Raw genomic sequence first — 16,907 nt, 5'->3', positions numbered from 1 at the left:
ACGATCGTGAAAGTGCCTGGAACGCTACTCGGAACAGACCATGATGGCAGAGGTAAGATGAGCTTCATTTCCTGCTTGAACTGCTGAGTACCCCAACAAACTGTCCTAGGAGTGTTGCAATGGCAGCAAGCCGTTGAAATATGCCCCGTACAGCACGGAGAGTTATTCGTCTTTCACACTTACCTCCTGCAATCCCGAACATAGTCCAACAGTAAAAGTCCCTTGTTTTCATGCTGATGCTCGACAAAAGCGGCTAGCTCGGTCCCTGTGTAGACTGGCACGCGAGTAGCACTGACTGTACGCACTTGTCGCGTGAACTGCATGAGAGATTTCTTACGTCATAAAGAATGTGATTTCATCATCATTTCACTGGTCTTCGACCTACATGGTCAGGGAAAGTCCCGGTTCGTAGGCCTACAACACTCCCAGCGTGTTCTTGAGCGCAGTAACAACACAAGTGGGATCACTTCCAGACCAACGGGCGTTCAAGGCGAGTAACAAGCGCACTTGACGAAGGTGACTCTGAAATCTCGTGAGCCGTGGGCCACGCGACTTGGCATTCTTGCGTCACAAGGCACGTGACTTCACCGTGCATCTTGCAATAAAATTCAAAAACTGCGCTCAGGCCCTCAGTCACTTTTGCATCAACAGTCGTACAAAAAATTATTGGTGGCGCAAGGAGAAGCTTGTCGTTTGGAGTGACAAGTGATCACCGCTGCTTTTCCTTGTCAGAGTCAAAACTACACTTTGTTCTGCGGCCTTGGGAGTAGTGTTGGAGTAGAAATTGCTGAGGAGACGTCGCGACGGGGCGAGCTTTCCTGCGCAGGTATGACTTTGGCCGTATTTCAGCATGGTCGAGTGGAAAAATTCAAAAAAGTTTATTTCAAGAAAACCCCAAAAGGAAGATGGGGGACATGTCCTCAGCGCTAGAAGAGGTGTTCTACTATCTGCCGGTGTATAGTTCTGGCCAATTGAGGACGTAGCTGGCTGTTTTGCCAGCGCTTGTAAATTGGCTATTTTCAAGACGATCATTTGTGGCGTCAGGGGGTGATGGACGTCGTCTTCTGGGATGCTGGCGTGGCTAAGCGGTACTGCTCCAGGAACTCTTCTAAGGTGAGGCAATGTTGGCTTGATGGAGTTTTGTTCATAGCTTGTTCGTATACGCTGTGGCGTGACTCGTTTCTAGACCCATAAATAATGTGATATTTCGGCCATTTTTGAGGGGTATGCAAATTTCAAGGTTCCCTTCAGAAACTTTTTCAAGGGCTTTGCACAGTCGATCCACACCCCAAAAGGGAACCTACCTGCAAATTTTGAGCGAAATCGGAGAGATCCACTTGCACACATACTTTGGTATTCTCAGACATGCTCTCTTAAATGCTACATTTTTCCCCAAAAGTAGCAGTAAACATGAAGTCAGTTTGAAAGTGTTCGCCGTCTGTACAGTGTGGGGCGGTGGAGCGGTGTTTCCACAGGAAAGTCACCAGTACCGTAGTAATTTTCAATCCCACTCAAACAAATCTGAAGCTTCTCCGTGCATAGGGCGCGTTCGAATTGTCACTCTTTGACTTTCGAGGAGATTCGTTTTTTTCTGAAGAGGTGGTCTTAGTGGCCTCTTCAGAAAAACCAAGCTCCTCGAAACTCCTCGAAACTCCACAACCTCACCCGATGGGAGAGGTGGATTAGTTCCGAAGAGTTTGGAATAGCCACGTAGTACGTGAATATAGTCGATCTGATCGGACGTCATCATCGCCATGACAATTCCACTGAAAAACTCTAAAAAAGATAGAAACCATAGCATTTAAACGGAGCCATGATGCGCTTTTAGCAGGGCACAGAACTGAGGGTGGCTGGGCTCGGAACGGAGATCAGGCGGGAGCTGGTTCCACAGGACTGCGCCGATGAACTGCATGGTCGCTCGACCCGCAGGACCGGGCCAAAATGGTACTCGAATGAGGTGATGTGCTGCTCCCCGAGTGCGGTCACCAGTAACTCTCAGGAAGTAGCTGGTGAAGAGGGAGCTAGCTCGGGAGAACAGACAACGACGGAAAAAGATGAGGAGCTTAATGTTAAACTTGTCCTCCAGGGTGGTGAGGCGGAGCTGTTCAAAGATCCGGCTCGTGTGCGACCACGGTGGCAGACTGAAGAAGCCGCGGACAGCGCACTTCGTTAGACGTGTGAGGGGCTCCATGTTGCACTTGAAGTGACGGATAAAAGGCGTTGGAAGCGTACGACAACCTACCCTGGATCATCGACCTGTAAAACAGGATCTTTGACGCCAGGGTGAGGCTTCGGCGGCTCCGCCACAGCGCACCTACTGACTTCCGCACCTGCTGGATTGTGTGATTGACGTGAGGCTCCCAGGAGGGCTGCCCATCTACCATTACGCCCAGGTACCGCGCTTGTTCCACAACATTCCCACAGAGAATTCGAATGGTATCTTTGTCAGGGGCGGGGCCTCTTGGGGTAATCAACAGAGCTTGCGTTTTCTTTTGGTTCAGCATTAGTCCGCGGTCCTCCAACCACTGCGACAGGCCAGTGATGGCTGTGCTCAGAGACGAGCACACTTGTTCGCAACTGCCCGAGGCTTCAATTGCAATGTTGTCTGCAAATGCCTGGTTTGTGACCTGCTGGGGCAAGCAGCATCAAAGGTTACGGATGTATAGTGTGAACAGGAGGGGGCTGAGGACGGATCCTTGCGGCACCCCTCGACTGCATGCGACGTATTCCGAGCAATTTTTGCCCATAACTACGCGTTGAAGCCGCTCACTCAGGTAACTAGTGCACCATAGCTTGACAGTACCGCCGACCCCAATGTCGGATAGCTCCTGTGCCAAGATGGTGTGTTTGACACAGTCGAAAGCCTTCGACCTATCCACGAATATCACACCTGTGAGTTTGCGCTCATACTTCGCTTTCAGCCAGCGATTGACAGCTAGCACAAGAGCGTCCTCCGTACTGTGGTTCTTCCTGTACGCGAACTGCGAGTCAAGGAGAATACTGTGATCGGTCAGAAAGGATGTAAGCTGAGCTTTGACGATCTTCTCGAGGAGGCGAGAAACGACTGGTAGTAGAGAAATAGGTCGATACGCAGTAGGCTGACAAGGGTCAAGGCCGCACCCTTTGAATAGCGGCGACACATTAGCAATTTTAAACTGATGGGGAACACACCCCTGACATAGCGAAGTATTGAAAATCATGGTGAGCGAGGGAGCCAGTATTGATGCCGAGTTTCTAAGGACAATCATCATGTCCAGTCGCTTTGGACGCGTCAACGGACTGGAGAAGGGCCGTAATGTCCTCCGTAGAAGTGCTGGTAGTCTGCATGGTAAAGGGTTCTTAGGTCATGCAGATAGTGTGTTCAATGAAAAGCAGGGTAGAGATCATTGCAGTACATTATTGTATGCTCAAACTCGTCTTCTTCAAAGTTCTTTCTCAACAACTGATACAGTACATGTAGCAGAAGATGCGAGTGAATCAGCCTTTATCAGGTATCCTGGGGCGGACGAGATAGTGACGGGCAGTCCGCAAAACTCCGCGTACATGTACATTTATGCATGTTACGAAGTCACTGATTTTAGCACCCATGACCAGATGACTGCGCAGGCTATGGAAATTGCTCTAATATTTAAAAAAATTGAGGTATAATTGATGTTAAGTCACGATGGAAGGAGAGGTGGAGCTACGGGAGAGATGAGCTGATTGTTCGGAGGGTGAGGGTGACATCGGTTGCACGAGTATGACCGTCGGATTACGAAGACGGTTCAGTGAACATGATAATTTTCAAAGGTAACTCAAACTAATTATCTTTTTAGCAATGAAAAAATCTTTTTACAAAAGTGGTAAACAAATGAATAGAAGAAGTACATGTAATGTTTTCTCTTTTCCATGTTGATCTCTAGCATGCATGGGCACCTTGGTATGGGGATACTCATGTAACATTTTGTTGTACTCATGCTGGGGCACTTGCAAGTACGAAAAGGCACAATTTTCCGAACTTTAATGCGAGAATCCATGAAAGCATAATTCCATGATTTCGTGAGCATAATCCGCCGGACCCTACCTGTCATCCCCTGTCAATCGTTGTATCCATGAAGCTATGCTTATTCGTGATAGGCGTCCGTCTGTGAATAGAGACTGTGGCTGGAGGCTTCTGGACAAGGTGTGAAACTGTTATTTGTATGATTGTACAGTGTATGTACAATGTACATGTACATGGTATCATGCAGGAATACCTTGTGATACTTATTTGGCATTGTTTAGGTGTTATTTATCACTGCTGATCCTTTTAATATAGTAGTTTGTGTGGCAATTTGTTAATTATTACAACGATGGTTCCTGATGAGCGATTTGCGAAACCTTGTTCGATGCATTTTTATATTTTTCATCTTTCCTATTATTGTTCTTCACGTTACATTTCCATCAAAATTAATTCTTTGCCCATCACCACTTTCTCTAGAATTTGTTTGTGAAATCTCAATAAACCCTGCTGTCCCTGACATCCAGTTTGGAGGTTGTTGTGAAACCACAAGTTCTCGAGAGTGAAAGGCCTTCTCGCTTGTGACATTGTGTTCGTTTCAATGCAATTGTATCCTGACTCCGCCGTACCGCTGATGATTACGACGTAGTATACGCTACATGGGATTTCGGTCTTTGACCACTTGGTGGTGGGTCTGATCTACTCACCTCCCGCCGTTTAGGCGCTGCATCTGCGCCTTTGATCCTAGAGGGTGGTGGCCTTCCCACGGCGGATGCGGAAACTCGGCTTCCAGCCGAGTCTCACGCGAACCGTAAAAAAAAAAATAATAATTATACGCTACATGCGCTATGTGCGGTTTGCTGTGTGCGCTGTGTGCGCTGTAGTTGTATGTTGCATGTGTATGCTTTTCTCATATACGCTGTCATTTTCACGCTATAACTACCTGGTGGTTTTAGTGTTAGTTATTCATTCTTTCATTGTTCATTATTATTAGTGGATGGAAGTGAAATATACTGTGAGAGAAATAGTTGTCCTCGTGCCGTGTGGTCGTTCGTTCCTGACACTTTAGAGAACCAGAGGGTTCACAACATTTGGCGACCACGCCAGGATACGAAGCGAGCATGGCACAGGAACTATGGATCATTGAAGCCAGCTTTATCGCTAGCGGAATTCGGTATGGATTTGAAGGCGATAGGTTGAGAGAATACGTGGAGAAGGGGCTCCGACAGAGCGAGGAGTTTGAAGAGCGCAGTGCTAGACGGCAAGAGGGTGCGCTCCGCACAGAGTTTGATGGAAAGCTCAAGAAGATGAACGAGCGCATCGCCAGCAGTAAATATGAGGGAGCGGAGCGAGATTTGCTTGCCTCACGCGAAAGGACGCCGGACAAGGCGTGGTAGACTTTGCTTACAGACAAGCAGCGGTCAGAGGAGTATTCGAAGCCAAGGCCCACTGCGTCGGTGCAGTGCATGGCGACATCGTTCGGAGACGCTCAGAAGCAGCTGGAGTCTCAGCCGAGCGACGTAGAGGTGCAAGATGTAGAGGCGCAAGACGTAGAGGCTCAAGACGTAGAGGCTCAAGACGTAGAAGCGCATGACGTAGAAGCGCAAGACGTAGAAGCGCAAGACGTAGAAGCGCAAGACGTAGAAGCGCAAGACGTAGAAGCGCAAGACGTAGAAGTGCAAGACTTAGAAGCGCAAGGCGTAGAAGCTGAGGAAATGAGAAGGGCGATACATAGCATTTTCGCCGATATATTCATTACACTGACGGTATCCCAACTCCTCAATTACCAGATTTTTGTATGCCTCGATCTATTTCCTTAGCCTATCCTCGATTAACTGCTCCCTCTTCATAAAGTTTTCATTTCATTCTTCTTGCAGGAGATCCCCTCGACAGGCCCAAAGCCTTTGGGAAATCCTTAAATATAATAAAATACAAAATACAATACTGGTTAGCACGGAAGAAGTAAGCGGCGAGACTGTGTGGAACACAGAGATCCGATTTGTGTCCTCAAGTTCCGCGCCCGCCCTGGGTCGAAGCATTGTACCTGTGACCTTGTCGTGTGTGACAGCCCACATCTGCGAGCTTGGTGAATCGGTTGTGTGTTGTCTGGTCCAGCGTCCGCCCCATGTCGAAGTGGATCGGTGACAGTGTCGTGTGCGACAGCCCACAGCGGCAAGCTTCGCGAAATCGAGTTGGCCGAAGTTGTGGGCATTAGTGATATTCTACCATGGCCACCACCGCAGCAGCAGATGACGCGTAGTAAGCCCCAAATCGTTTGACTTGTGAGTTGAAGTTAGTCGATGGAAAAGAAATATACTGTTGAGAATAAAAGAATAAATAGTTGTCCTCGTGCCGTGTGGGGTCATTCGTTCCTGACACTTTAGAGAACCAGAGGGTTCACAACATTTGGCGACCACGCCAGGATCCTGGCGTGGTCGCCAAATGTTGTGAACCCTCTAAGATTCTCTAAATTGTCAGGATCGTACGACCACACGGTACGAGGACAACTCTATTCCTTTACACAGTATATTTCACTTCATCGAATAATTAACAATGAACAGTAATAACACCAGCTATTTATAGCGTGCAAAACAGCGTACATGCAAAACATACGCATATAAAACGGGACATAACAGCGTATACAGTAAAAACGCACACAGCGCATATAGCGTATGCCATGCAGCAACATCAGCGGTACGGCGGAGTCGAAATACAACATTGCAACGAATACAATGCCATAAGCGCGAAGGCCTTTCCCACTTGAGAACTGGTGGTTTGCAGCAAGCTGATTCTGTTTATTGCCATCCTATAATGTAAACAGGTAAATTTTAATTTTATTCGCAGTGAACAGACCGTTTTGGAGTTTTGCAGAGAAATGAAGTTCGCTAAATGTGTAAGTGGCTGCGTTGGAGTTTCCAAACAATTAGAAAAGCATCGTACATCCTATTATAATAATATTACCGGAGGGTGTACCTAGTGTGCTTACAGTGCTCAACACCGCGGAGGCAGAGGGTAATACAGAACCGAACAACAAGGACAATCAAGGCTTGCTTGCTGCGACTTCAAGTTTCATGCTCTCGCAATCATCAGGCAATAGCATGATTGCGAGAGCATGAAACTTGAAGTCGCAGCAAACAAGCCCTGATTGTCCTTGTTGTAATATGTTTATTATAAATACATGCATAATACAATGGATTCAAGCGTCGAGCTGATATAGTGGATGATTGTCTCTGAACAGGCATAATGGAGCAATGGCTGCATAACATAGCAGTAATACTCCAATCTCAGGATTACTTGTGACATGTTACCCATCTACGAAAACCTACACAACATGCACAAGGCTGTGTAACCCCAGCAGTTTTTCGGCGCTTGCTGCTGGTGAATTTCTGGCACCTTAAAAGAGGGTATTTTCTGGGGTTCGCTGAGTGAATCGAGCAAGATCAGGTCTGCTCCACAGTCTGTACCACTTTCCAAGATATAAGCATTTTCTTGACGGCAGATTGCTTTATTAAAAGCAATCGGCCGTCAGGAAAATGCTTATATATTCGTAAAATCATTTTGATGACTATAGTGATGATCATGTTCATAGTTGAAATTCTCGATTTCGTTTTCCTTTTACAGCAAACTCAGAAAACACCCTTCTTGGTAAATATCAAATTTACAGAAATGGTAAGTTCAGTGTGCAAGTCTGTCGTTATTTTCATTGTGCTTTGCTGGACTGCCTCCGCAAGATTACTACACCATATTTCGAAGGAAGATGTCTTCTAGCCACTTATTCAGACTGTAATGCCCTGGTGTTGTGTGTGAACTCCTCCTCAGAAGTAGCACTCACACACACACACACACACACACACACACACACACACACACACACACAAACACATACACACAAGCACACATGCACACGAACACGCACGCACACACACACACACACACACACACACACACGTGACACACACACACACACACACACACACACACACTGCACGAGATGTGTCGCATCAGTAGCTGACCCGGTACATACCCTCATGTTCGCGGACGGCATCATGCTGTTCGTGAGCCACGCTAGCGCTCACACCATCAACACTCCCTTTCCACAGCAGTGTCGCTTGTCGCTTGGCTATTCCATACCAAAGGGCTTATCCTCGACACCGGAAAGAACGCAAGTGCTTCCAATCAAAGCTGGACGCCAGGCACAAATATCACCGCCTTTGTTGCCTTGCTCATTTCAACGGCAGTTGATGTCAGCTCTGATTCTTTCGTTGCCAAGTAGAGCGTACGTATATGACCAAGGGGCACTAAAAAAAGGTGATCTTGAATTCAAATCTTTGAGTCCTAGAATCATGGAATTCATTACAGTGCAGTCCTGTAGTTCTGAAAAGGTCTCGTGGAAAGCAAGAATACAGCCAGCCTTGGTGCCTACTGCTACCCCAAGCCCAAGCACACTCGAGTTTGAACTTTGTTTTGTTGATGCATGGAGGAGACTTGCTGCGTAGAAGGCAAAGTGAACGTTTGGAGTACATTCGTATCCCTCGTGGACAAGCCGAACATTGTCATGCTCCAAAGAGAGAAGAGGGCTTCCAGAGGATCTGAATCATTTAAAATGATGAAAGAAAAAGCAACGATAACGCCCAAACCAATTCCCCAAATCTACTCTGCCGCCGCCGCCGGGCAACTCCACGAAATACACGCACTGGTACCTGTAGAGAGGGAGTAGTACACTACACACTGTACGATGCTTGGTATTGTAGTGCTCATTGCCTGTAGATGCCTTGGCTGCGTCAACGCTGCTAGCGGAAGCATCTCTATCTGCGTCATTTCACTGGTCACGTGAGAGGTTTATCTACCTCTTACGCAAACTTTACTGTTTACAGGATGTACAATCTTCCAAATCATGCATTTCTTGTACATATATTTAGCGTTGAAATCAATAGCGCCGTGTATTGTTGGCGCTGAGACGAGCAATGCGGCATTTCATCGGCGCTCATTCAACAAAGGCTATATTCTCTTGGCTCTATGATGCCTGGGCTAGTGAACAACGACAATGGCGACGACGACGACGACGACAACACCGACTACAACGACAACAACAAATCTCACGTTATTGGCGATGGTTCCATCGTGAAAATTCAACACCAAAAAAAAAGGAGGATAGGTTATCCGATGATTCACAATGGCACAAACAAATAATTCACTTCGCTTTATGCAGCTTAGATGGGGAAGAAATTATCGAGTATGTACTCTTTCTTCAGATGATGAATGCGGGGGGGGGGGGGGGTGGTGGAAGGGAGAGGAGGAGGAGGAGGAGGAGGAGGAGGAGGGGAACAGTATTCGCCAGTAAGGGCCACAGGTGTGTGTGTGTGTGTGTATGTGTGTGTGTGTGTGTGTGTGTGTGTGTGTGTGTGTGTGTGTGTGTGTGTGTGTGTGTGTGTGTGTGTGTGTGTGTGTGTGTGTGCAGGATGGGGGGTTCATGTGTGTGTGTGCGTGATGGGGGGTTCATGTGTGTGTGTGCGGGATGGGGGGTTCATGTGTGTGCGGGATGGGGGGGGGGGGGGGATGAGTGAGAGCTCAAGCTCTTCAGGCACCAGACATCTTTATATTTTTTATTGAGTGGGAGCTCAAGCTCTGCAGGCACCAGACATCTTTCTATTTTTTCTGTTTATTGTGCAGGGCAGCCGTTCGAGTTTTATCTCCGTTCGCCATCACTTACAGGCACCACCGACCGCTCTCAGGACACCGTCCGTAAGTTGTATCAACGAGTTAATTTTAAAACAACATTACATTTATAGAAAACAGAAAGGAAAAAAGGAACTACAAGTTACGCTATAATGTCCACTAACACCACCAGTTACTAAACAATCAGCTCATGCGATAACATTGCACGACACTGACCGACGGTACTGACGTTCTGCAACAAACTGGCTATCAGCTCAAGCACGCCGTGTACACGTAGTCCCTTGGTTCTTTTTCTTTTCTATAGATTTATCCTTGGCTCTCCACCCGAGAGTATTACAGATTTATTCAACGACTACAAGATATGCTGTAATTTCCACTAACACCACCAGTTACTTTACAATCAGCTCCTGCCAAAACTTTGCCCAACACAGTTTTTGTGCCCTGTTATCGCACTTTCTGATTGCTTATTATCTTGTTACAGTCGTGGATAGTTGCTTCATAACTGGTCTCCATGTGATTTCTTCTATTTTAATAACACTGGGTGAATTTATGTATGTGGTTGGTGTCAGAGCACAATGGTACTGGTGAGTACCAACTCAGAATCTTTGAGTTTTTGTGACTTCGGTGGAGGTGGATAAGACATTAGCCTACGGTACATCTTGCAAATCAGGCTTGTATTCAAAAGAGGTTTCCATGCGAGGCATGCGTTCACAGAATACACTGAAGTACACTGCTACAGGGGTTAAGTGTGTGTGTGTGTGTGTGTGTGTGTGTGTGTGTGTGTGTGTGTGTGTGTGTGTGCGTGTGTGTGTGTATTCACATCCAGTTGTGTGGATTAGACAGTTACCTGGCGCTTGTCTTGATCTGTTTCAATCAGAATCAGATCCGCTATCGTTGCTATAAAGAGAAAATCTGTGGGTGCACATCCAGTGCATTTGCAGATTTGCGTGCTTCTCATGTGACGGGCGTATACATGGTACATGGTGTGTGTGTGTGTGTGTGTGTGTGTGTGTGTGTGTGTGTGTGTGTGTGTGTGTGTGTGTGTGTGTGTTGTTTGACCTGACCAATGCTCCTGACTTATTTTGTACTTCTGAATTGCTAATAGTATGCCTCACCTACACATTCGAGAATGGAACATTTGCGCATGCACAATATGGCGACACCGTTCCAGCAACATGTCCCGCTGGATACGAACGCACAGCTTTCGCATTCGCGAAGTGTACCTTCAGGAACGGCATTTACGGCTGGTCTAACGTCAACTCTATCCCTCTGGACAAGATGTGCGCCAGTAAGTATGGTCTACTGATCATTGGTGTGGTATTGTTGTTGCCAGTATTTACAAGATTGAAATTTCAGCGACCAGGGATTTCGTGTAAGACAAGAGCAGACAGATGACTCAAGCTACTTTCGATTGTTTTTTCACGGTTCGCGTCAGACTCGGCTAGGGTCCATACCGAAAATCCCATTCTCTGATTCTTCTGCTTCTAGGCAGGACTTAAACCTGGCACCCGCTGTTTCTCAAGCATGGCCTTAGACCATCCCACTACACCTGCCTACATCAAAGAGAAAATACACCAGTGTGCGGACTAGCGCCAAACAAGTGGGGGGGGGGGGGCAATGGCTTTTGTCCCTATCCCCAGAAGATGTCCCAGTGACAGTGTCTAAAAATGAAGGCAGTTCCTGGAGTTTTGTTTGCAATGGGAGGCTGTAAGGTGAAGATAGCAAACAAGTGGATGGCTAATGAACAGAATAGTTCACACGCCCCTGCATACATGTACAAATACATGTAATGGGGGATGATTTTTTCCTATACAGTACCCAATAATACACGGAGCATGTGGGCAAAGCGGCTGCCAACACTGGCGGTTGCCCCTTTCCAATGACTGACTTGACACTTGACTGACTCACGACTGCCATCCAGTGCACACTTCCATTGAACCTTCGACTTGGCAAACCTGCAAGAAACCACCTGTGCTTGCTCGATAGACAGTATTTTTCGGCAATTCAAACTTCTGGGTAAGCCTTAAAAATTCCCTAAAATTTTCAAAACATATGTATGAAACCTGCAGAAAGCCTCACTCCTCTTGCTCGCTTCTAAAGACCTAGGACATGTCCACATCATAGGATAAGGCCTGACACCGGGTCAACTGTCTGGCTCCTCGACGGCTGTGGCATTATTTTCCGAAACCTCCACCACAGTAATGAACCCACCGAACAGGCTCTTCAATGTGATCAATTTTCGAATTTCATTCACCTTCCTGCATTTTCTTGACAGCCAATTGCTTTTATTCCCGTAGCCATGCAGAACGTCAGTACTTCAGTAACGTCTGGCGCTAGCCAGGGTCCACACAGCTTTAATTTGGTGTTTGTTTGTTTGTTTGTTTGTTTGTGTCACGCCTGGAGCTATCCCGTATCTGTCCCGTATATATCCCGTATCTGTCCCGTATCTGTGACTACAAATGCTCTACAGAATTGTACATAACAGCTGGCCACAATATTTGCTGGCTCCCGTATCCGTCCCTTACCGTACCAATATTGGTCGTATCATGTACAGTCAGACCTCGCTTAACCGCACACATCCGTTTTCCACAAAAATATCCGGATAGGCGAGGGAACCGGATAATCGAACACACACACTGTATGTATGCATGGCATATGCTGTAAATCCGTAACCAGTGATTTTCTTCCGGATGGCGAGGTATCCGGATAAAAGAGGACCGGATAAGCGAGGTCTGACTGTATTGGACTCCCTGATGTAGAGGGAGATTTGGAAAGAAAAAGGGAGACGAGGAGGAAAATAAATTAGAATAGACGCCGAATAGGTGATAGGATGCGTCAGCAAAAACATACTTTTGAAGAGCGATCCCGTCGTCTCCAGAAAAAGGTGTTAAAGGGGAAGTGCATCGATTTTTCAAGTAGGGCTCAGATGAAAGACAACTGGATATCGGTTCCGATGGTATATCTCTCGCTTGCGTACGGCAAGGGAAACTTGCCATATCGCCGATTTCCTGATCCCGTTTCCATGGCGACTACAGCTGATGACGCACATTCTGCTTAGCTCCGTGAGAGAGAAGGTCGATCACTGAAGAATTGTGTCATTTTCAGTTGTCTTCTTGTATTCACGAAGTGAAAGAAGTACTGTGTTCAAGGCTGTTAGTGCCGTGAACTGTTTATTAGTAGTCCTCTCCGTTGTGGAGTGGGACGTGACACCGACAGGGGAATGCTGGAGTGCGGAGACGTTAGCTGGCAAGCGAAAATCGTGACGAACCAAGTGCTGAAATCTTGGTTGGGACAAATCAAACGTTCAGCATTTACCTCAACCAAGGACCATGCCGTTTGCTCTTTCCACTTCCTGAAGATGGATGCGCTGCCTGCTGGAGACTCTCCTATCTCTCGTAACATCTTCTGAAGCCAGGTGAGACGACGAGTAGCGGAGATTAGCGAACGAAATAATGTCGTATGTTTTGAAATTTTTGCTGAACATTTCTCCGGAGAGATGGCATGTATGAACTTAGTCCGTGTGAACTCAATCAGCCCATGAACTAACCCATGAACCAATGCTTTCCTTGCAAACGTGCATGTGTCTATCCAATCGACACGTAGAGATCATTCCATGCCCTCAGTGAATGGCCTATTTTTATATTATTTGTCCATACACATCATCTGCATGTTGTCTCTATGGAGAAGGGTATTGTTCATTTCAAATGAAGAAGTTCGGGCAATAGATGCTTTCCTATGGTACAATTCTGTTGACCTGATGTTCTTTCTAGCTTCATGGGTAGCTTAGGTGAGGTACCATCACCATCATGTTTACATGAGGGTCAAACACTGCACCGTTCTTTGTTGTGACATGACGTAAGTTATTGTAAGTGCTCGCAGACTCCATACGTTCCAGCAACTCCTAGCATGGTTTTTCGTGAACGTTGTGAGTGAACAAATTCCTGTCCATCATATTTATACAGACATGCCAGCACACAAACTGCACCATACACACACTTGCCCTGTCGAGTCACTGCCACGTGGGCCTGGAGAGAGATTGGGAGAACGCCGCCCCATGACACAAAAACAAGAGTTTGTCTACGTAGGGAGCAACACACATACATATACATACACCACACACACACACGCACACACACACACACACACACACACACACACACACAAAATGAGAGTTCGGGTCATCTGTCACGAGACTGACGTACGGCCGGGGAAAGCTTCAGCAGCGGTGTCTATTCCTGCCCTGGACCGAACGGAAGCAGCGGTCGCAGGACACACAGTATTCACCACAACACGGCTCCACTGTCGTTGGGGGCTGAGCCACACACTTGTGACGAGCAAGAACACCACAGCTAAGAAAGCAACGGCCACAGCGATCACACTGGCATGCTCCACGCTGCTCCTGCACACACACACACTCTCTCTCTCTCTCTCTCTCTCTCTCTCTCTCACACACACACACACACACACACACACACACACACACACACGTGCGCACATACTGCAAGAAAGAAAGAGAGCATGAGTGTCAGATTCTTGCATAGGAAGTGTTTATCAGCACACACTTATACATGCACATGCAGGCACTCAACGACCAACTATGCACCATGCCGTATGTTCGTCAAACATAAGATTGCAATACAAAAGAACAACATAAAAAGATCACTTACTTCGTTCTCCTCCAAGTGTGTCCTCCCCAGCCAGGCCATCTCCTGCATTTCCCTAGGCGGAATGTAGCCTACGAAATGGTTTCTCTAGACTTGGAGAAGATGCTTGGTATTCGCCATCCCTCCTGAGAAATGTTCAGCAAAAATTTCAAAACATACGACATTATTTCGTTCGCTAATCTCCGCTACTCGTCGTCTCACCTGGCTTCAGAAGATGTTACGAGAGATAGGAGAGTCTCCAGCAGGCAGCGCATCCATCTTCAGGAAGTGGAAAGAGCAAACGGCATGGTCCTTGGTTGAGGTAAATGCTGAACGTTTGATTTGTCCCAACCAAGATTTCAGCACTTGGTTCGTCACGATTTTCGCTTGCCAGCTAACGTCTCCGCACTCCAGCTTTCCCCTGTCGGTGTCACGTCCCACTCCACAACGGAGAGGACTACTAATAAACAGTTCACGGCACTAACAGCCTTGAACACAGTACTTCTTTCACTTCGTGAATACAAGAAGACAACTGAAAATGACACAATTCTTCAATGATCGACCTTCTCTCTCACGAAGCTAAGCAGAATGTGCGTCATCAGCTGTAGTCGCCATGGAAACGGGATCGGGAAATCGGCGATATGGCAAGTTTCCCTTGCCGTAAGCAAGCGAGAGATATACCATCGGAACCGATATCCAATTGTCTTTCATCTGAGCCCTACTTGAAAAATCGATGCACTTCCCCTTTAACGAGCGATTCAGCGCTAGTCACAGGAAACGTCGGAAGAGAGATCCCGTCGACTCCAGAACGCCCGTGATCAGCAGAGTCTGCGCCGGTCCCAGGAAACGTCATGACAGACATCTCATCGAGTCCAGAACGCCCGTGATCGGCAGAGTCAGCGCCGGTCCCAGGAAACGTGAGGACAGACATCCCGTCGAGTCCAGAACGCCCGTCATCGGCAGAGTCAGCGCCGGTCCCAGGAAACGTCAGGACAGACATCCCGACGACGCGCAGAAAAACTAAATCTGCAGCCTCTTTTGCCGTCGGACAGGATACATATTGTAGGAGACTGTAAAGTTATGTAATGTGCTCCACAGGCAACCATGCATTCGGCGTCCTCATTGTCTCAACAGGTCAATGTATTACTACAAAAGGCCAGAAAATCCGATTACTGTATTAAAATCAACTAATTTTCGCTGGCGATTTCATTTCACTGATTTCGCCGCTTGGTACCAACCGGCCAAAGTAAATCGCAGGCCAAAGTTTGTCATAGAGGCAAATGATGCATGATTGAGCAATGGATGCATGTGAGAGCAAAACATGCCGATCGATTTCTTTTTGAAAACTACAATCGGCCAAAGTTTAATGACGGCGAAACGTTTCGTTTCTCATCGGCCAAAGTTTCTCATCGGCCAAAATTGATTGATTTACAGTATAAGGAGATAAAAAGAAAAGAAGCAAACCAAAAGTAGATGATATTAGGGAAATAACAATCCGCAATAAATTCTGCAAATAGTTTTGCCTAACTCATATTCAAACTGATTGAAACGTTTTTGCAATACAATAGGGAGGTTTCGCTCTACGTAATTACGTATATAAATCCGTATGTCGTACACGCTGGGGAGCGAGGGCAACTTTCATACGTAAATCTCTCTACGGATTTCCGTAGGAAAGCTGTTTCCTACGTTAGGTTCTATAGATCCTCCGTAGGACTTTTTGAAGTATTTTTTCGCATTTTCCGCATTTGTCCATGGCAACGTTCAAGCCGCGCGAAACACAAGGTACACACACCGTACAACACGTGCAAAATATAAAGGGAAACGTGGTTTCGGTTCATGGTGCATGCGGCGGGCGCATGCAGCCAACGCGTCTCCAAAGCAACAACGCATGTTTAGCAGTCGTGGAGAAATCACGTAGAGCGAAACCCAACAGCTCTGATTTTTACGTATGAAAATTCCGTGCAGTTCCTACGTTATTTTCATACGCAATTCCGTAGAGCGAAACCTCCCTATTGATGTGGCCAATCAACGGAAAAAAAACATATCCTTCTGTTCTAATAACATGTACGATCAGCTAGGCAAAAAGGTATAAAAGCATAGCGTAGGGCCCTGAGCTTTCAAGCTCTCTCGTTATGGTATTGACTACAATGCTTATCATCTTCATAGTGGAGATTCTAAATTTTCGCTCTTTGTTTCTTTTACAGAGAACACCCTTCTTGGAACATATACCGTAGGTGCACCAGCAGGTGAGTGAAGTGTACAAGTCTGTCCTTCTTCCAGCCCTGCGTAGTTGCATGAGGTAGATTCTCCACACGCTAGCAGAGTGTCCGTCTATTCATTGTACGGTACTCTGCTTCATTCTAATCTCTAATGGCTTCGGCTAGATTACTGCACTATAATTATTCATAATGGAAATTCCCTCTAGCCACTCATTCAGACTATAATGCCCTGCTGTACTGTGTGAACTCCTCCTCAGAAGTAGCATTGACACTGCTTCCATGTCCTAATACAGTGAACCTGTGATTAACGACCACCCCTTGGGGCCAGAGAAAGCGGTCTTTAATGGCAGCTGGTCCTTAGTTAGAGGTTTGCACCGCCCAACCATGTAT

General features: G+C 46.8%; 1 protein-coding gene across 1 annotated transcript in view; it reads left to right on the top strand.

The window, feature by feature from the left end:
* The window catches only part of LOC135812834 (uncharacterized), a 93,410-nt gene that overhangs the window by 62,208 nt on the left and 14,295 nt on the right, over positions 1-16,907 (top strand). Inside the window, exons 13-16 of the mRNA XM_065326050.1 lie at positions 7,601-7,648; positions 9,650-9,721; positions 10,761-10,943; positions 16,503-16,544. Of these exons, the coding sequence (XP_065182122.1) occupies positions 7,601-7,648; positions 9,650-9,721; positions 10,761-10,943; positions 16,503-16,544 (345 nt within the window). The remainder of the gene's footprint in view (positions 1-7,600; positions 7,649-9,649; positions 9,722-10,760; positions 10,944-16,502; positions 16,545-16,907) is intronic.

Source organism: Sycon ciliatum, chromosome 3, assembly GCF_964019385.1.
Source record: "Sycon ciliatum chromosome 3, ocSycCili1.1, whole genome shotgun sequence".
Classification (NCBI taxonomy): domain Eukaryota; kingdom Metazoa; phylum Porifera; class Calcarea; order Leucosolenida; family Sycettidae; genus Sycon; species Sycon ciliatum.
The sequence above is the reverse complement of the archived record's forward strand: the minus strand, read 5'-3'. Positions and strand labels throughout refer to the sequence as shown.